We start from the raw sequence: 22,743 nt of genomic DNA on the forward strand, positions 1-22,743 counted from the left end.
GGCAAAAAACGCTCCTGCTGGAGAGACGATTCCAACAAACTATATATATACCCTTGTATAACCATATTATTTGATTAACAGAGAGTAACATTTCAAATCTCAAATCCCTCCTATCTTCCTCTACTCGGCTTCTTCTTCTTCTCCATCTCCCTGACTCAATCTTGAGTCTCTCTCTCACTCATTCCTCTTAACATTTAATATGGTATTAGAGCAGTGATTTTTTCTTTCTTTCAATCAACTATGGATTCATCCGACACCACTGGTACCAACCCTTCTCCCAATCCAACTCTTTCCACATTTGATGTCCACCATTCAGACTCTCCAACAACCATCTTGATCACTCCATTACTTTCGGGTGATAATTATCCTTCATGGTCTTGAGCCATGAAGATGGCTCTTCGCGCCAAAAGCAAGTTCGTTTTTGTTGATGGCACGATTCCTCGACCAACATCACCTAATTAGTTAGAATCATGGGAACGTTGCAACCACTTAGTCACTAGTTGGCTTCTAAACTCCGTTGAACCGGATATTCGTCAATCAATCTTGTATGACGAAAGTGCTGCAGAAATATGGCGCAATTTACATGAGCGTTTCCATCAAACAAACGCTCCAAAGATCTTCCAACTCAAACGCGCCATTGCTTGTTTAAAACAAGACGGTTCTGATGTTTCGACCTATTTTACTCGTTTGAAATCTCTCCAAGATGAGTTAAACTCTTTAATATCTCTTGAACCATGCATATGTGGACATGGTAAATCCCTTTTTGAGCGATGTAATCAAGATCGCGTCATGGAATTCCTCCAAGGTTTACACAATCGTTTTTCGGCTATACGTAGCCAAATCCTCCTTATGGAGCCTTTTCCTTCACTTCTTCGTATTCACTCTTTGGTTAAACAGGAAGAAGTTCAACAAAACTTGTTTTATGAGTCGTCCATAACTCCCGAAGCTGCTGTCCTTGCTGTCCCGAACTCGAACTATGGTTCACATACTCGTTTTGATAGGTCTGACCAAACAGAGAAGCAAAGACCCGAGAGACCACGTCCCTTTTGTGATCATTGCCGCATACATGGACATCTCATAACCACTTGCTATAAGCTTCATGGTTACCCGAATCGCCAACGCTCGAGTACCAACACGGCTACTGTCCAACAATCGGCAAACTCAGTGGTGCCTTCAGCAACATCTATGTCTTCTGAACAGTATGCAAATCTTTGTAGCATGCTGACCCAGCACCGACAATCTACAGGCACCCCGTCTACAAGCACCCCCAGTGATACTCAATTTCAAACCGGACAGGAACCGACCGTGAACTCACAGGTAATGTCACTCCTTCTCATATGTGGGTCATTGATTCCGGAGCTTCCAAGAACATATGTTCTGACTTATCTCTCTTTTCTACTTATTTCCGAGCTCCTCCAAATTATTTTGTCCGATTACCGGATGATTCTCGCATCCAAGTTTTACACATTGGATCGATTTCATTTACTAATACGTTTTATCTTCATAACGTTCTTCACATACCGTCTTTTAGATTCAATTTGAATTCTGTTTCGGAAATTTCTCGCTCACTTTCATGTGATGTTACGTTCAATTCCTTCTCTTGTATCTTTCAGGACCCGGCGATGGGAAAGAGGATTGGACATGGTGATCCAAAAGATGGACTATATTTTCTACGCACGGAACCTAGAGTTTTCTTTCCTGCATTTTCTACTTGTAATTCAGTTTCAAACTTATGGCATTATCGTTTAGGTCATCCTAGTTCTTCACGTTTGAATTTTTTAGTTAAACATGTTTCATGTATTCCCTTGAATTCAGTTAATAAAGTTCCGTGTGATGTTTGTCCATTATCAAAACAGACGCGTTTGCCGTTTCCGATTAGTTCCTCTGTTTCCACGAAACCTTTTGAATTACTTCATGCAGATGTCTGGGGACCATTTACTATTCCATCCCTATCAGGGAATCGCTCTTTTCTCACTCTACTACTCACGTTGTACATGGGTATTCTTTCTTACATCAAAATCCGATACTAAACATCATCTTTCAAATTTTTCCAAATACATTCAAACACAATTTGGAACTACGATTTCTTCTATCCACACTGGAAGTGGACATAAGATTTTTCCTCAAATTCAAACTCTACGTTCTGACAATGGAACTGAGTTTGTCAATAAAGATGTCCAAAATTGGCTCCTTACCAATAGTATCGTTCATCAACGTCCATGTCCTTATACACCCCAACAAAATGGGGTGGTTGAATGTAAACACCGTCACATCTTAGAAGTGGCAAGATCTTTACGTTTACAAGCCCATCTTCCTTTGGAATTTTGGGCCGAATGTGTTATGACTGTCGTCTACATAATTAATAAACTACCATCTCCTTTACTAGATGGTTTCTCACCTCATGAAAAATTACTAGTTTCACCTCCTATCTTATCTCACTTTCGCGTATTTGGATGCTTATGCTATGCTCGACATCCTTCACCGAAAAACAAAATGGAACCACGATCCATTCCAAGTATTTTTATTGGTTACCCTCATGGACATAAAGGTTACAAAATTTTTTGTCTCTGGACCAAAAAGGTTTGTTTCACGTGACGTTTTATTTAGGGAAGATTGTTTTCCGATGAAAAATATCTCTCCCGCTAAATCTATTCATCCTTCTCCCTCACATTTCATATCTATTCCCGATGACGGTTCCTATACCATCTCGCCTCCCTCTCCGTCTGTTGTACTCCCACCGGTTTCCCACCGACCAGCTCAAAATCCAAACCAACGTCCATCTCAAATTCAACCTGATGTATCTACAGGCACCCCTGTTACAGGCACACACCTACCTCCCACCGCTCTGTTTCCTCTTCAAGCACCCCTGTTATGGGCGCTAATCCCACTACAGGCACCTCCTCATGTCCCTCACTGGCCACATCGCCCTTCTCTCTTGGACAGTCTGATTGTCCCAATTCTCCTGCCTCTACAGGCACTCCACCTACTGGTCCGTCTAATATTGTTTCTCAACAGACAAATTCCCGACCACAACGTGATCGTCGTCCCCCGTCTCATCTCCGAGACTATGTTTGTAACACCTTACCTTCCGCCACGTCTCCTTCGACCATTACATATCCTTTGACTGTATATGTCTTTTGCTTCTCTCTCTAATGATCATAAAATTTTTCTCACCTCCGTTCTCTCTAATACGGAACCTCGCTCCTTTTCCCAAGCAATGACTTCATCTCATTGGCGAGATGCTATGGCAAAAGAGATTTCTGCTTTGGAATCCAACAAAACATGGTCGCTTGTTAACTTACCTAATGGAAAACGTCCCATAGGATGTAAATAGGTATATAAAATCAAACATCGTTCGGATGGCTCCATTGAACGCTATAAGGCACACTTAGCTGCTAAAGGATACAATCAAATTGAGGGCTTAGATTATACAGATACATTTGCACCCGTTGTCAAATTAGTTACTGTTCGTGCCCTACTTTCTATTGCCTCCATTAAAGGATGGTCACTCCATCAACTGGACGTCAATAACGCTTTTCTTCAAGGTGACCTTGAGGAAGAAGCATTCATGAAATTACCACCCGGTTTCTGTACTAAGGGGAAACAACGAGTTTGCAAACTCCATAAATCACTTTGTGGCCTTAAACAGGCTTCACGACAATGGTTCTCAAAATTTTCTTCGGTTCTAATCAACAAGGGTTTTGTTCAATCTCTTGCTAATTACTCCTTATTCACTTTTTCAACAAAGTGTGACTCTCTTTATGTCCTAGTCTACGTGGACGACATCATTATCACTGGAACAAATGACTCTGCGATTTCTCGTCTCAAAGGTTTTCTTGATAAAACTTTCTCCCTCAAATATCTTGGTTCTCTCCAATAGTTTCTTGGTATTGAAGTCTCTCGCTCTTCTAAAGGCATTTTTCTATGCCAACGACGATACACTTTAGATATCCACAATTGTTAGATCGTCAGTTGAAGCTGAATAACGCGCCTTGGCCACACTCACATGTGAGCTACAATGGCTTAAATTCTTACTCAATGATCTCGGTATTTCTCACCATACTCCCATGACAGTTCACTGCGACAACAAAGCAGCTCTTCACATTGCTGATAATCCGGTTTTTCACGAAAGAACAAAACACATTGAAATCGATTGTCATGTAGTTCGTGAAAAGATCAAGACAAAGCTAATCGCTCCTCGATACACGCCAACTGCAGAACAACTTGCTGATGTATTTACTAAACCACTTGGAGCGGACGTTTTTCAGCGCATAATTGGCAAGTTGGGCATCACTACAATTTCTGCTCCAACTTGAGGGGGAATATTAACATTGTGTATACATGACTCATCCGGGTCTACCCATATACCAGCCGATCCTCTCCTCACAACCGAATTGGACTTAGTCAATTACTTAGCCTAGATTTGTATCTTAGTAAATCTTTTCATTGTTATCTTATGTAAACTACATATATATATACCCTTGTATAACCATGTTATTTGATTAAGAGAGAATAACATTTCAAATCTCAAATCCCTCCTATCTTCCTCCACTCGGCTTCTTCTTCTTCTCCATCTCACTGACTCGATCTTGAGTCTCTCTCTCTCACTCATTCCTCTTAACATTTCATACCCATCTCACCAACAATCCTTTTACCACAACAATTTATTATTGGAAGGAAAAGTGTAGAGATAAGATTTTGCCTGCCAAGTTCGGCTAGTGCTCTTTCAACAAAAAAAAGTTCAGCTAGCGCTCTTAAAGATATATTTGATTTGTATTTCTTTCCAAGTTATTATTTCATTTTCGTTTGAAGTTCTGATGATTCGTTCACTCAATTTTTGACACTCGATCAAAAACTAGCATTGGTTTTTTTGTGAAACCTGCTTAGATTAGGTGGTAACATGTGTGTCTCTCTACTGCAGAAAGTGGTGATGGACGCTCTGCATTTCGTAAAGATATGAATGTAATATATAATCCAATTAAGTTGGATAATATATACTATGTACCATAAAATGGGCTTGAAATGTAAGTTGTCAACAGTGGCGTGGCTGAGAATTTGGGGGGCCGGTGCGAAAAAAATACTGGAGGCCCTTTCTCCGATAACGTTAAAAACGCAAATTTCTTTTTCAAATATAATGCATTTAGCAAAAATCCAAATAAATTTAGCTAGAAATTTTTCTTATTTAAGATGAATCTAAGTTGTCTATTTCTTTTCTCGGAAAAATTTGCTTAAGCAAAAGATTGCACACATCGAACTAAATTTGTTCTATGGGAAAAAAATTAACAATAAATATCATACTTCACAACTAGTCTTTAATTAAAACTAGTGATTTATCTATAATTAATAGTTGTTATTACTATTAATACTTCGAGAGAATAATGAATTGAGATAATAAACAAAAAAATTGATAAAGGGAAGTGTATCGAACGTGTGACCTTATGGTTGTTGTGCAAAATATTTACCAACTAAACTACCATTCATTTTTTGAATCATTTACTTTTCTTGTTATTAGACTTAATTTAAGATTTAAGGGTCCTCCAGTCTTTAAGAAAAGAGGACTGTAAGAAAAAGAAAGATGACAGGAAGGAGAGGAAGAAAAAAAAATTGAAACGTTATATATCTAATTTTGTTCTTTAGTTTTACCGTCGGCATCTAACTCGTCAAAATAAACATGTTTATGAAATAATAAACACGTTATATATCAATTCTCTAAAGCTTAGTTCTATGTGCAATTCCATGAAATTCCTTATCAATTCCTAAATGCTAATACAGTCAACTTGCTAGCAAATGGGTTAGGCAACTATATCCCGCTGCTACCACATGAAGTGTCTAAAGGTAGTGGTTATGGTAGAACTAAGGTGGAAGTCTCTATTTGTGATCCTCTTCCAAATTATGTATTTTTTAAAATTGGTAACGAATCTAAATTGATTTCGCTTCGGTTTGAAAAAATTGGAAGATTTTGCTTCTATTGTGGTCTATTGGGCCATTCCCTGGATTTCTGTTCTGGCAGGCTAAAACTTTTGGAATTCATGAATGACTCCCTTAATCCGCACCAGCAGGAGGCAGTCATGAGGCAAGCTTAACCAAAATATCCAGAATCCTTCAAAGTTTTATCAAACTGGGAGGTAGGCCGTAGGAACTCAATCCAGATGACGGAATCACAAGGCGGAGTAAGGAGGAGTGGTGGTGCGGTGCCAATCCCAGCGGATTCAGTTACACAAAATCCGAATATGGTGGTTAATGTAACCAACCCCACGTTCCAAGGAGATCCTAGGCAAGATCGTGTTCTCCCCTCAACAGAGAAGAATAAGGAAACTACTCCCACGGCTTTAGGTGATCCTAGTCATGGTCAGGATACCACCTTTAATTTGAGGGACCCACTAATTAAGTTGAGGAAATTCAAACCGAACAAGACGATCAAGACGTCCACCACCCTTTGGTGTAACGGATGGACACCCCTCTTAAGACCATGAGGTCGTGGGATCGAGTCTCGGTGGAAGCAGTTGCCATCAAGATTTATCCTATGTAATTTAGGCTATGAATAATGTAATAATTTGTCGGGCTTTAGGCCTCTTCGTTGTCGGGCTTTAGGCCTCTTTCATTCTCAGTTTAAAGTAGGCGGTTATCGTGCTCATTACATCTCCATGATGCATCAATGCCTTGTAACGACTAACGTAGACCGTAGTCGAATTCTCAAAAAAAAAAAAAAAAAAAAAAAAAAAAAAAAAACAAGACGATCAAGACCACTCCTCATTTGTTGCTGGAGGCGCCTCATAATGAAACCGGGAGTGAACCACTGATAATTAGACCGGAACCTAGTCGTAGTAACGTGAAACGACTGGCGAGGGGATCACTTAATTCAGAGTCTCAAAATCTGAAATTGCTGAAAAGTAATCACTCTGATGCTACGGAGAACAATAGGGTCGTGGCGGCTGCTCCCAAAGAGCCGCAAGGCCCATGTTAGTTTTGTCGTGGAATTGTCGAGGGTTGGGGAACCCCTCGACGAGCCATACCCTATCTCAGTTCCTCCAGTCAGTGAAACCTTCTATACTTTTTCTGGCTTAAACTAGGTTACAAGACAACAGTAGAAATCTCAATCTAGATAGACACCATCTCCCCAATAGAGTTACGGTTCCAGCTATAGGCAGGAGTGGTGGTCTGGCTTTATATTGGCGTCAAGATATCTCTCTCGACGTAAGATCTCAATCTCCTAATTTAATTCATTGTACTATCATTAATGAAACAGGAGGACAAAATTGGGACATCTTATGTGTTTATGGTCCTCCAAGAGCACCGGATAAACACCCATTTTGGGAAGGTATTCAACAAAAGGTATCCAATTTGTCTAACCCCTATTGCTGCTTGGGGGATCTCAACATGATCAGAACTATATCAGAAAAATTTGGTGGATCGTCAACAATCCCTTATATGTCTGAATTCAATGAGGTAATCAATAGTACAGGTATGATTGATTTAGGCTTTAATGGGCCCGCATATACGTGGACGAACAATCGATCGCAACAGGCTCTCACTAGAGAACGATTAGATCGTGTTATGGCTTCCGCTGATTGGGTTGACACATACCCTAATTCAGGGGTATTCCACCTCCCCAGGTACCATAGCGATCACTGTCCAATTTTATTGAAAACAGAAGTTCACGGAACAATTTCAACCGTTCAATCCAAGTTCGAAGCTTTCTGGCTGAAACATGGTGATTACAAGACTCAATTAGATCATCATTGGCATCAATCAGACCCTGACCTTCTCATTCGTCTACAAGAGGTCAAAAATAAGTTACATGAATGGGGGAGACACACCTTCGGGAATTTGGATAGAAGAATTGCTATTCTGAGATCTAGATTGGTCACAATGCAATCGAAACCAATCACAGACTGGTCAATACAAGAGGAGTCAATCATCCAGGAAGAGATTATTAAACTTGAAGAAATTCAACGAACCAGACTGGAGCAGCGGACCAGACAAAATTGGGCACTAAACGGGGACAGAAACACTAAGGCGTTTCATGTAGCGGTCACCACAAGACGAAGGAAAAATTATATCCAAAAGCTTACAACTCAAGAAGGGGTGACAATTACAAATGAGGCTGATATAGCAGATTCTCTCGTAGCTCACTTTCAGAACTTGCTAACAGCAGAACAGGTAACTCCTATTCCACCTGATGTATTGTCTAACTATCATCAATTGGAGCCAGATAGTCTACTAGCCATTTCGAGGATCCCTACGGAGGATGAGATAACTTCTGTTATTTTTAAGATGGGGGCCATTAAAAGCCCAGGCCCTGACGGACTTCCTAGCTTATTTTATCAAAATGGATGGAACATTATAGGCCCGGATATCATCAATTTCATTCAGGAATGTTTCAGGCAGGGCCACTTTCCAGCTGAGTATAATGAGACGAACTTGGTACTCATCCCCAAATCTGCGAATCCCTCGAAGGCAGCCGACTACCGGCCAATTGCTTTGTGCAATACTTTATACAAGGTCATCACAAAGATCATAGCTAACAGATTAAGGCCACTTCTGGAGGAATGTGTTGGGTGGCAGCAAAATGCTTTTGTGCCTAACCGACAAATAATTGTTAACATTGTCATCGTTCGGGAATCGATGCATTCCATGAAAGCGTCGAAAGCAAAGTCGGGTGACTTTATGCTTAAATTAGACATGGCTAAAGCGTATGATCGTGTGGATTGGACTTTTCTGAAACAAGTGTTAAGTCAAATTGGTATTCATGGCAACCTTCTAAATCTGATTCTCAGTTGCATCTCCTCTCCTACTTATAGTGCACTCGTGAATGGGAAAAAATATGGCAGATTTTCATCTACAAGAGGACTTCGACAAGGTTGGCCGTTATCTCCGTACTTATTTATATTGATGTCTCAGTCCCTCAGTTTACTTGTTGAGAAATATGAAAGAGAATCGATATTTAAAGGATATAGAGTTAACCGACATGTTCCTTATGTCTCTTATCTACTCTTTGCGGATGATCTAATTATAATGGGGGAGACCTCTTTAAAAAACCTCCAGTCCATACAACTGTTGGTGGATTGTTATACTAACTTCTCAGGTCAAGCAGTTAATTTCTCAAAATCAGCATTGTTTTTCAGTTCTGGAGTGCCTTTAGAACTCAGGGAGTTATTTGTTAATCAACTCCAAGCTCCCCTCATGGATGACACGGAAAAGTATTTGGGCACCCTCATACTAAAGCCTAACTATCGTATTCAATCTCATGACTTTTTAGTGCAGAAGTTTAACAAGCGACTTGCAGGTTGGAAACGAAAGTTTATCTCTCAGGCAGGGCGTACCACTCTCATCAAAGGGGCTTTAAGCCCAATATGTACGTATTTCCTGGGGCTCTCTCTTCTTCCTCAAGGCACTCTGAACCAACTTGAGAGGTTGGAGAGGAATTTTTGGTGGGATCACAAGGAAAATGCAAGTAAGATGCACTTCCTCCCTTGGGAAATACTCCAAAAACCTAAGGAACTAGGTGGTTTAGGCATTAGGCAATTGTCTAAAGTCAACCAGTCATTGGTGGCTAAGTTAGCCTGGAGACTGCTGGTCCAACCTAATGCTACATAGGCTCAAATCATTCATGCTAAGTATTACAATACAAATACTTTTTGGGAAGCAGAAAAGAAACCTAATGCTACTCCGCTATGGAAGGCACTCATGGAGGTGAAGGACACACTTAAAAGAAACTGCTGCTGGCAAGTGGGCGACGGATCATCGTTGATAATCTCCAAGGACCCATGGATTCTAAATGTCCCTAACTTCAAAGCTCAACTGGTAGAACAACTCCCTGAAAATATATATTGGGTGAAAGATTTAATAGACTAATCTTCATATACTTGGAAAATGGATATAGTAAACAGATATTTTTCAGAGGCAACTGCTAAAGCTATCTCAGATATTCATCTCTCTAGATCTATGATTCTAGATAGATTATTATGGATTCCTACTGAACACGGTACTTTTACCTCGAAATCATTTTTCAAAGAGATTTCCTCTCATCTGCCTAACCCTAGGGCTAAGTCGGACTTCCCATGGTCAGCTCTCTGGAAAATTAAACAGTTGGAACCAAAAGTACTACTGTTTATATGGAAGTTAGTTAATGGAGGTTTACCGGTGTTGAACAATATTGGGAAGGGTAACATGCAGATCGACACCACTTGCCGTTTGTGCAACCAGGAACCAGAGACGACCACCCATCTTTTCAACAAATGCCCCAGATTTGCAGAGATGTGGACCCTTGCTCAACAATACATCATATGTACAATGGAAGAAGAACCAGAATCACTCATCAGAAAACTTATATCAGATAACAAGGTAAACCCAAAAAGAACTAAGTTTTACTTTTACCTGATTTGGTTATTCTGGAAGGCTAGAAACGACTTAATCTTCAACAACAATCGACCACATCTTCAAACCCTTATCATCAGAGCAGCAAAAGTCATCGACGAAGATTCAACCACATACTCAAATGGTTTAGATCCACCACAAAATCTTTCACTGTCTACTCCTTCTGACGCAGTGGTAGTGCACTTTGATGGCTCATTTAGATCACAAGGAGCCTCAGTTGGAGTGGTGATCCAAAATACTAGTGGGATTTTTCTGGTTAGAGAAGGGAAGATGATTCAATCGAGCTCGGCTTTAGAAAGTGAAGGAAGAGCTCTACTGGAGGCAGCTAAGAGGGTTAATGATTTAGGGTTTCATAAAGCCCTATTTATTGGGGATTCTTTCACGGTGATAGACGCGGCTTTGAACGGTGGGGATCACACCCCGTGGAGAATAAGCACGATCCTTTTGGAGCAGGTGGCATCCTTTGAGTGGAAACACTTCATCCAAGTCCCGCGTGCTGAAAACGGGTTAGCCCATAATGAAGTCACGTCAGCATTTAATTGTCCCTCCATGTAACTAGGTCATGTGTTTTTTCGGACTTCCTTGTCTTAACTTCATTTGTAATTGACATCTTTATCATCAATGGAGTTTTGTTTCCAAAAAAAAAAAAAAATAATGACATGTCGTTTAGAGTCATGGTGGAACCAACTTACCTAGTATCTAATCTACCTAAATGTCTATGATGGGGGCTACAGAATATTAACATTGGGCCTTATAACATCATAGTCCAAATCAAGTCACATTACCCCATAAAATAGAAAAAACAAAGAAAAAGAATCTAAATTGTAGCCAAAGGAACTCGAACACGTGACCTTGATAGCAAGGGGCAAGGCACGAGCCAACTAAACTAATATGATAACATGTATTACATAGGCTTTTAAATTATAAGTCGTTGCTCAATTTGATTTTCCAGATATGGAGCCCATTGGGTCCCTTTGGAAGAGGGAGGGGGTCTGGTGCGAAAGCACCGGTGGCACCCCTTCACCCACACCCACGCCCCTGGTTGTCAATGATCCCAAGAAAGTGTTGAATTACCTTAACAAGAAAATAAGCCAGAATGGCAACTTACTTAAAATGACTTTTGGAGCTTATTAACCTTTTAAACAAAATGATCTTTTCTTGTTTGACTATGTAAAGGGTTTGCCTTTGTGTCTAGATAAAACTCAATCCAACTTATTAAACACAAAAATGTGTGCTGGCACTTTTAGTTTGCCTTACCAAAAAGTTCATCACCATTTAAGTTATTTAATCTTATACTTTAATATAAAGTCATCAATACTTTTGGGAAAACAAGAATTTTGATGATATAACCAGAATATAAGTGGAGTTAGGATAAAAGTTAGTAAGTTTCAATTAAACTAGCCCACATAAAGGTATGTTGAAAGTAAGTAAATCATGAATTAATCTGATCATAGAGATCATATAATAACTAGGTTTAAAGAATTCAGGTTTGCTTGGCTAACAATGCATTACCGGGAAAGCAATGCAGTAAGAATGCATGAGTTGCGATGAGTTGAAGTTGGTCTTAAACTTCCGATATCTTTAAATATTCGAAGAATTCAAGTTCGCTCGGACTTTAAAATTGTGGTGTCGTATATCAAATCCTAACCGGGCTAGATCGTCATGGCCATACTGGGGTCTATGGAGGAACATCCTTCTGCTAAAAGAGTCTTTTGAGTACTTCAAAATTGAGCACATATATAGAGAAACTAATAGAACGGATGATACTTTGGCAATTTGGTCAACAAACTCACCATACGTAGAGACCTCCCCATTTGAGTTTACGAGAAAATTACTTACATTATTGAAGAAGATAAGTTCGGTAGACTTTGTGTAAGAAGTTAATTAATGATATTTTTTAGGATCTGAACCCAATCGTAGTGTATCGTCTCAAAAAGAAAACTAGATTTAATTGGTGATCTTCAAAAGGGGCATCCACTCTAACCACAAACCGTCACAAATTTCTTACGGGTCGACAGTAGCTTGGCACAGGAGAGTCTTGTTTCAAAGTTGTTTTGTCTGTGAAAAAGTTAATTTTGTGCTAGAAATTATTTTTTTGTGAACAAAGTCAATTTCATTAATGTGTTTAAATCTCAATTAAACCCAGAAAAAATAAAAATGTGATCCACTTTAAATTCCACCTTTGACTATGGACCCGATATAAATCGAATATCATAAGGAAGTCCACAAATTCAAAAACCGCGTTTTTGTCACTCTTTTTGTTGGCATTGCGCGTCCTTGTTGGGAAGTGGGGACAGTTTCTATGATATGAACTATTCAAATTTTAGTTTTGAAGAAAGAACTCCACAAAATACCACCAAAATGACAAGAGAGAATAATATTTTAATTATTTTATTATTCCCTGTTCTAAGTACATCAAAAAAACTTAAAAAAAGTCGGTAGAAGTAAAAGTAAGAAATTAATAGGAGTTGATGGAGACGACGATTCCGTTCAAAATATGAGATAATTGGTTTCAAATTGTTATGTATACTAGTCAAAGACACCTCACCTTGTTGTTTTAGAAATGTACGTTTAGTGTCGAGTTTGATCAGAAACAAATTATCACAACGGCATATTGGAAATTTGAATCTGCATTCTGTTCTGGCATGCCAAACGGACAACTTCAGCTAAAAACTCAAATGTTATACATTATATTAAACTACATTTTCCAATATTATGTGGATCAGTGGATATGAGCTTTTGGAATAAAAAAGAGTTAAATAAGTGAAGAAATAGAGAAAGAAGTGACTTTTTGAATCTAGTTTTAACCAGAACACTACATAGAATATGCAAAGTCATTCATCTAGTCATTCCTTCATTATTAAATGTTGGATAAATGTTCCTTACTTTAGTAGTGGAAACAAAGGCCCCCATACTCCACTAAAACAACCAATCGAAAACGGTCTACGTGGCGAGATATCACCCAATGATTCATCGACGGACCTACCAACCGGCCGACTGGCCAGTAATGTATTGCCATTTTGAGCATGCTCATGCAATACAAATGGGGGTATAATCTTGTGCCAGATTTCTTCCTGTCTGTCTCCTTAAAAGATTGAAAAAGAAATGAGAAAAGAAGAAAGTGAAATGAAAACCCTCAAAAACCTTAGCTTAAACTGAAACAAAATCTTATCTCATTTCCATGCTTGCAATAAACAATATTGGATAATTAAATCCCCACCCACACTTTGTCAATACCATATTCACTCTTCCACCATATCACTTCTTTTTCTACCTTCCCTTCAAGTAATGATTGTAAAGGACACATACCCTTTATAAGGGTCACTTTTCTTTGTTTAATTAGGTTTAAATAATTATTCTAGACAGACAGAGAGAGTTATTATTATTTTATAGTGTTAAAAATATGGTGATATGATAGGACATAACTGATAAGGGTGGTCATAAAATATATTAATATGTAATGTTGGAAAGATTGTGATAGTTTTTAGGGATGTAATTGTAGTGCTTTCTGAAAAGTAGAGAGATTTGATTCTCTCCACTTAGTACTATTTTCCTAGTAGTACTAAGCTTACTAATTTTCGAAGTCATCTTCATTTGGATGCAACACTAGTTGAGACATGTACATAAGCAGTGGTTATTCTTTCTCTGTCTCTACCTCTGAGTGTTTTGCAAAATTACTTCATTAAGAAAGTCTAATATAATTATCAAAGTTGATGACTATGTCTACACATATTTTTATCTCGAGAGACACGATAGTTTATCTACCCAATCCTAATTATGTTGTGATTCGAAAAATACTCGTGTCCTTCCACTATTTGATCTTAAGGATATTGGCTATAAGAATAAGTGGTTACTACTACCCAAATTGCAAACTATGTCCATGTTAATGGTACAAGGAAATAGTCTGAATTTATACGACAGTAAAAATACTTGTACACTAACGGGAATTAAGCTGAGTTCATTAAGGATAATAGACAGACTAGTAAATTAACGATAAGTTATTCAATATCTAAACGAAAGAAATCAATCCCACAGTGAACAAAAAGTTCAATAAGGAGAAACAAAATATACATATATAAAACATTATCTTAGAAGTGGGGAACTGTCCTAGAGGGGGGTATATCCATCCATACTTGCATTTTGTTGTTTGTTATAGGCGTGTTTTGAGAACAGAAAAGCACCTGCCACTGCCCACCCACAACTATTTTGTGGGACCTTTTCAATACGCACCAACACTCTCACACTTACGTTAGCATCTACATCACTATTACAAGCAACAATCTCATCACCATCTTAATTTCATCAAATTTTATTTACTATATAGGTTTCTGTATATTTATCGAAAGGAGAATGATACTTGTTTGGAGATATTTGTACTAATATGACCCGAATGATAATGTGGCATGTCCGGATTTGAAAATTAACATGTCATGTCAATAATCGAGCCACAATCAGACAACAAATTCGGCCTAGTAGCACTCTTGTTATGTAAATCGGTTAAAGTTTTGGTTTATACAACTCTGTTAGAAATATTAAACCTTTGGAATGGTCTATTTTGGACAACTAGCTGCAAAAAAAGCTATATGACCACATCGATTCATCTTGATAATGAAAGGTTGGTCCAACTCTGTCACGTGCTCATATTAGAGTCGATAGAAGGATGATTTTGCTAGTGGCTTTACTTTACCAAATTGCAAATTATAAGCCAATGAGATATCTCAAGTACCCTCCTCCACCTTTATCTAACTCGTTTCATTTCTCTCACCCACACAAGGCGGCCCTGAGATATTAAAGGCTCGAAGCGACATGTATTTCACAAGGAAACATATCTTGTAAATGTGTTAATCACTATGTAGTCTGACTTGGGTGGCCTGTCCGAGTTACATAGGACCGGCTTTGCACTCACACTCACTGAAATTTAGACAACTAGACCCACATTGAAACCCCTACAGGATTTTAGGCAAATCTCTTTATCTGCGCAAAGTCGGAAAGTGCGCCCATTATCTCTCATAATGGTTATTCTACAGGAAGAAGCCTCGCTCTCGTGTTAGTCTTTGATTGAAAGATATATCAACATTATTTTGACTCGTGCTCTATTTGCGAATTTTGTGCAAAGTTGTGAAAATTTGCAAACAAGTGGAAAATATGCGTAAATTTGTGCGAAATTTTCTTACGGAGCTGAAGCCTGAAAAACCGATAAGTCTTTTCGGGAACAAAAAAATGTTTTTGTTAATTTTTTCGTTATCTATTAGAACGTAAAGAATTCAATGAATGCCTTCTACCAAGTCTTGTATTTGTGTTTTTCTTGTGTCAATATAGGGAGGAAGGTGATTGATCACAAGATGCTATAGGAGAGGCCGGAGAGAATGCCATATTTCAGGGTTTCACACCGGGTATGCGCGTATGAGCCAACTGGGAACAAGAGAGACAAAATCTCTCTAACAAACAAAGACAAGAAAGTCAAAATTTTAACAAACAAAGGACAACTAGAAAGTCAAAATCTCTTTAACAAACAAAGAACATAAGAGAGTCAAAATCTCTTTGTACTTCCTCTCTCTCTCTCTCTCTCTCTCCCTAATATTATCAAAAAACGCGTTTCCCTGTTTTTAAGTAGTCATGCCACAACAAAAAGAAAAAGAGAAATAAAGCTTTTTGTTCAACTCTCTACAAGTTGAGTTAATCTGCACCCAATTATTATTATGATGGTTCTCTAAGTTTGTTTTTATTCACCCTCTTCAAAACAAATTCAACCTTGTTTTATCAATTTTAATATTGACTTTTTTTTATATTTATAAAAAATGTGTAGGAGTTGTCTTCGTATCTCTCACCGTAAAGAGCTAGCTTAAATGGTGAGGTTTTCTCAAAAAGAGTCGTTAGATGTTGTAATTGTTAGAGGAGAGGGGGGAATTTGGCCGAAATTCCCTAAAAAATTATGATTTTGGTTAAAAAGGATTCATCAAAGTTTTTAGACTTCACCTCCCTGATGGCAATTATGTAATTTTCAATTTCAGTAAAAAGACCAACCCAACCCTAGTCTAAGAAAATACCTTGCAAACACCTTGCACTGCCTTGCAAACACTTTGCACTGCCTTGCAAAGCCTTGCAAACACCTTGCAGAGCCTTGCAAACACCTTGCATGGTTTTTGCAAACACCTTGGATAACCTTGCAAACAAATTGCAGAGCCTTGCGAACACCTTGCAGAGCCTTGCAAAAACTTTGCAGAGCCTTGCGAACACCTTGCATGGCTTTTGCAAATACCTTGCACAACTTTACGAACACCTTGCAGAGCCTTGCAAAGCTTTGCAGAGCCTTGCAAACACCTTGCGATGCCATGCAAATGGTTTGCAAATTAGTTTTTGAATTGATTTAACATGAAATTTGTTACAAATTATTATTTTTTGTCTAATAGAATGTTGTATCGAAAAACTAGCTAAAACCCCTACAAATTCATAATAGTCATTTTATAAGCTCTAGCACCATCATTTTACTTTTCTTCGAAAAATTTCCAAAGTTTTTATGAAATTCTCAATTTGAACATAAATATCAATCATGATTGTCCGAGAAAAAAATATTTCTCACAGGCATTTCATCTAACAACTTTATAGTTATTTCAACCAACCTACGTCTTGTATAACCAACTAACGTTGCATTCCAAGCAACAACATCTCTTTCAAGCATTTTATCAAACACATTGCTTGCATCAACTATACTTTCACAACTTCCATATAAATCCAACAAATAAGTTTGAATATAAACATCAAAACTAACAAATTGTCATCCATCATTCATAACTCAATGAAAATAAAGTAATGAAGAAATTGGATTGTACCTTGAAACACTATCAAATTCTCCTTCCATTGAAAGTATATAAAACTTTTTCTCTCTAGAATTTAGAACCAAAATCTAAATCAAACCCCTTAAAAGCCTCTTCAAACAACAAGCAAATAGATTTAATCACCAAAACCTAAAAACATCAACCTATCTTATAGCCAAAATCGATTCAAACCCCAGAAATTTTAATTGGCGGCGACAATCCAACTCGGTTCGTTCATGAGAAAAACTCAAGTTCCTGATTTATTAGTTAGATTATTAATAGGTATTTCTAATTGAATGAAGGGTGTTTTTGACTCTTAAAAAGTTGGCGCCTTTAAAAATGTCCTTCAAACCTATTTTTATAACTTACTTGGGGCCTAGCTAGTTAAAAAGATTTGCTGTCTTTTTAATAAAAAAATACAAGAAATTGGGTCTCCGATCCAATTTCCTGTTTAAGAAAATGTCCTCAAAAGTGGGTTTGCCACATTGTCACTATATGCTTCCCGTTTAAATTCCTATCGATAAATCTTAATTGGTGGGTCCTGGAAAAATTTGAAGGTTGCCGTAATACTTGACCACTGTGACATTATGTTTTGACTCTATTTTTAACTTGGTTAGAATTTTGTGAGTGTACAAAATGAAGGGTTTTTTGTAATTACACATGTTCTCACAATTATGTCCATGCACGACTCCAACTTGTATGTTAATTAATCAAATTAAATCAGGTTTAGCTAGATAGTCTAATCAAAATTTTGGTCTAATCAAGAATAGCCGTACAATGTCGTCACAAACCAAAATCAAAGAATTATTAAATAGGAATCATTGACATTTTAAGGAAAAATTAATTAAAAACTGTAATTTGGTTAACTAGATACCATGGGCTGTCATTCTTGCTATCAATTTGGGTTTTAGAATTGACCCAGTCCAATGTTTGACTAAAGAATGTTCTAAGGTTGTCTTGTCTCCTTGTCCAGTTAATCTTGTTGCTCTTTCTTTTCTGGCTAGATCAACACACTGATAAGGGGAGTCTGGCCCCTCTCTTCTTCTTTTTTCTTTATTTTTTTTTTATGAACCAAGCGAAACAAATTTCATTCATAAGTGATTAAATCACAATGTTACATGGATGATCATGATAATTTCTCTCATAGTTTTTTTGTATTAACAATTAGGGGCCAAAACAGAATTAACCCAAATATTGAGTTATACCATTTTTTTGTTGAAACAATAATAAATCTTTGAGAATTTATGTGATATATTGAAGTGATTTATGCCGGGGATTTGGATGGTATAGTCCATGAAAGGGAGAGACTTATTGTCTTGTTTTTTTTGTTGAGGAACTTATTGTCTTGTTATGTCATACTAGAGTCTACGACGAAGAATTGAACATTTACCGATAATAATGAGACATACTGAGTCATAACTACGTCATATTGTACATTTGTACTTGTTGTTAAACTTCACCTATATACTTTGAATTTATTGATACGAGGGGAAAAAATAGAGGATAAGCTCGTAAAATTTTAAAAAGAAAGCAACTTGACCTTTAACAAATTTGAATCCCTCATTAAGGTGTATCTAGATGTCAAAAGAAACTCATGTCGGACAGTTTGTCAACATACACCACTAACTATGACATGAACTCTTTCAACAAAAAAAAACTATGACATGAACTAATCTCATCAAAATAAAAACTATGACATGAACTATCTCAATTTTAACATTGAAATCCTGTTGTATCTTGTCACGACTATTAACTTTCTAACATATATGTAATATATATTTAGGTTTGGGGTTCATATATATATATATATATATATGGTATTTACCCAAGTACTTGAAAGATATTATGTTTCATTTGATTTTGCTTATTTTTCTAGATATTGTAATTACTTTTTTTATTAATACAAACAAAAATCATAATAATTCGGGAAGAAAAACTACATTTAAAATGATAGCATTTTGATAATTAAGACAGTCTTTGATGTGATTCTTGATTTTATATTTGAGTTGGATTTGTATATTATTGTATTTTGAAAACGAAAAATTGGGTCGAAGACCTAATTTCAAACCTTTTTTTATTAGTTAAGAGACAAGTTATATATATTTTTTGTGACAAATCTAAAACTTATCTATTTTCGGTTAAAAATACAAATATTTGTATTTTGTTAAAAACCAATATTTTTCGCAAATCTGTTGCAAGGTGTTTCAAAGTTGTTGTAAGGTGTTACAAAACTGTCACAAGATGTTGCAAGGTGTTAGAAAGTTGTTGCAAGGTGTTGATATTTGTATTTTGTTTGGTTAAAATCCCAATATTTTTTGCAAAATTGTTGCAATGTTGTTGCAAGGTGTTGCAAAATTCTCACGAGGTCAAAGCTGTCATAAGGTGTTGCAAAACTGCTGCAAGCTGATACAAAGTTATCGTAAGGTGCTGCAAAGTTGTTGGAAGTTCTTGCAAATTAAAAATGTATCTAGGGAGCTGAAGACTTAAAAAAATTGACTCATATTTTTTATCAAAACAAAAAATTTAGTGGGAGTTTTGGACAAATGTCCCTTTTGAAAAAACAAAATCATGAAGGTTGAAAATATTCAGGCCCGTTCTTTTTTTTTCATCTAATGGCATCCAAGGAAGCGAAAGTTTGAAAATTACATCTTATATTTACATAATTCAAAAGTATTCTCCACAAAATGTTTTTTTCCTCACCCGAAATGAAATGATCAATCTTAAAATAAGTTCAAATTCAAATTTATCACAAAATTATTAAAAATGCTAGAGCAACATAATTCTGTTGGTTGATGGTAGGTTCTTCATTTCTTCTTGTCAATTATGAGTATATTCTCGCCGAGGTAAGTACAACACTATATATAGATTAATTTTATACAACGGTGTACATATATAAAAAACACTCTATGGTTGCTTTGTTGCAACTCTCAAATTGGTTTTATATATCTCATACATTTGATTCATGACTTTCTTACATTACAATTCATGTTATTACAAGAGATGAGCTATCAAATCTGTGAGGGTCCTTCACTATAGGAGATGAGCTGCCAAATCTGTGAGGTGAAATCACATAAAGCCTTTTAATGTTTATTTATGTATTCGTCATGCACAAATGCTAAGTGTGATGGCATTCGGAAGTTATGGTGTCAAGCACACCAAGAAACCCTGGAAAGAAGGATTTGAGGTGCCAATACTTTAAGTGTGATAGCTTTCAATGACTAGATGAAGCAATACCTTTATTTATGTCTCGAAACATCACGTAAAACAACATTTAACAGTGGGATGCTATGGATGTGGTAATCCTGGTCATTGGAAGAAGTATTGCCCAATGACTAAGAAACATTCAAATCAACTAAGTTCTTCTACCCAAACTCAGATTGTAATCAATACTACTCTAGAAGATTTTTGCAACACATTCAAGAATTGTAATGTAAGAAAGCCATGAATCAAATGTATGAGATGTATCAAATCAATTTGGGGGTGAATCCCTAATATCGATAAATAAATGGAGTCTAATCACTAACTAACTCAATGGTTCCGAGGAGGGCAAGATCGTCAGAAAAACACACGTGAGCGGCATACGCGCTACTTAACGAGCTTCTGACGGAAAAAGAGAAAATAGGGGTTAACTTCTGAAACATTATCGTTTTGAGGATGAACCCCTATATTGATAAGTAAATGGGGTCAAATCACTAAATACCCCTATTATTTAAGATAAATTAGAAACTTCTAATTTACTCTATAAATATGAGTTGGGTCTTAGAGTTCCATTCACTCAGTTATATCTAACTAATATAACGAATCAAATCCATAATTGTAGTGACTATTAATAAATTTGTTATTAAGTTCTCTCTACATGTAAGTCGAGATTACGAAAGAAGACCTTCGACTAAACCAAGTTAAATTATCGTATAACGAATCAAATCCATAATGGTAGTGACTATTGATAAAGTTGTTATTGATTTCTCTATACATGTAAGTCGAGATTACGAAAGAAGACCTTCGACTGAACCAAGTTAAGTTATCGTATCGATTATCACGTAAAGGTGAATTTATATATGGATACAGAAATGAGAATGTGAAAATTACTCATAACTTTTTTCTGATGAGATAAATTACTCATAATATGTTATTGATTTCTCTATACATGTAAGTCGAGATTATGAAAGAAGACCTTCGACTGAACCAAGTTAAATTATCGTATCGATTATCACGTAAACGTGAATTTATATATGGATACAGAAATGAAAATGTGAAAATTACTCATAACTTTTTTTTGATGAGATAAATTACTCATAACTTGATAACCTCCAATAAAAATACATGCAATGAATGGACAACATCTAGCCAATAAGCAAGCATGATTGGTAAGTATTTATGTTGCCCAATATCTTTCATATATTATAGGATGATGTGGACAATGGGGGTGGGGGGGGGGGGGGGGGGGGGGTGGGGTGGTGGGGTGGGGGGGGGGGGGTGGGGGGGCGGACCTACAACAAATTAGAACTTGAAAATAACATGGGGGAGATCATGATGTGGAAGAAGCATAGACTTACCTTGAATTTGGTTCATTTTCAGAGAGAGAGGGGAGAGATATAGAGAGAGAGAAAAAGAGATAGAGAGGGGAGAGGAAGTTGTTTTTTTACTCAATGAACAAAAATACATACGGTTGGACCCATGTCATTGTTACTAGTATTTTACGATTTTGGTTTACACGACAAAGCAATCTTTGTAATTTGGATTCTCATTTGCCAAGCCAAACTATTTACTTATTACAAATACAGCCTTTTGCTCCCCTACATTATTACAAATTATATTTTACTATTTCTACATTTCAAACTATACTTTCTTTTTCCTTCCTTTTGACCTTAAATTTTATATTTAACCATTAATGTTATCTTTTTGAACCTCAAATTTTGCAAGAACATATCATTTTATGATGACAATAAAAAAAAAATTATGATGACAATTTACAAATATGGATGCCAGTTTCTATCTTTTTTTACCAATTTATTCTGTGAATGAAATTTATAATATAAGCAATAAAAATCATAACATTTATTTCACCACTAGAATGCTAAACTAAAATAGATAGTCTTGTAAATAAAAATGTTAGAAATTTAAGCTCATTTTTGGATCTAGCAGTAGAAAATGTCTTTAAGACTACGATATTATTAGTTAAAAATATTGTTGATATTTTCATTTTGACTAAATAACTAGGGGTACACAACAAATATAAAAAAAACATTTAATAAATTAATATTTGTCGTTACGACATAGGTTAGAACTCACAAAAACTAAGATAATACTGAAGTCAAAGTAAGATTCCAAAATGAAACTCAAAAAACAAGTAATTATCACCGAGATTCTGTTGATTTGCCTCTTCACTAAAATTAATAAGCAATAAGATAATGTGGTGTTGCTACATGGAGAGCAATTTCTTTTTTTTTTTTTTTTTTTTTTTGTTAAAGGTGAGAGCAATTTCTTCTTGGTTCATAGAAAATAGGAAACCTCAATTTTTTTTATTTAGGACCATTACACCAAATAATTA

At 36.6% G+C, this 22,743-nt stretch overlaps 1 protein-coding gene and 1 pseudogene across 1 annotated transcript; both read left to right on the plus strand.

The window, feature by feature from the left end:
* Positions 1–384: 384 nt before the first annotated feature.
* LOC147563658 (uncharacterized) lies at positions 385–3,880 on the plus strand (annotated as a pseudogene).
* Positions 3,881–9,873: 5,993 nt separating this feature from the next.
* On the plus strand, positions 9,874–10,932 carry LOC147563659 (uncharacterized). Its single transcript, XM_086656704.1, has one exon. It carries the CDS (start codon positions 9,874–9,876, stop codon positions 10,930–10,932), a length of 1,059 nt encoding a protein of 352 aa, XP_086512830.1.
* Positions 10,933–22,743: the final 11,811 nt, after the last annotated feature.

This window comes from Eschscholzia californica, unplaced genomic scaffold, assembly GCF_041429995.1.
Source record: "Eschscholzia californica isolate CP2 unplaced genomic scaffold, dmEscCali1.0.p SCAF_1, whole genome shotgun sequence".
Classification (NCBI taxonomy): Eukaryota; Viridiplantae; Streptophyta; class Magnoliopsida; order Ranunculales; family Papaveraceae; genus Eschscholzia; species Eschscholzia californica.

Excerpts from the sequence above, each read along its gene's own strand:
- LOC147563659 (XM_086656704.1), top strand. The coding sequence starts at position 9,874 with ATGGATATAGTAAACAGATATTTTTCAGAGGCAACTGCTAAAGCTATC.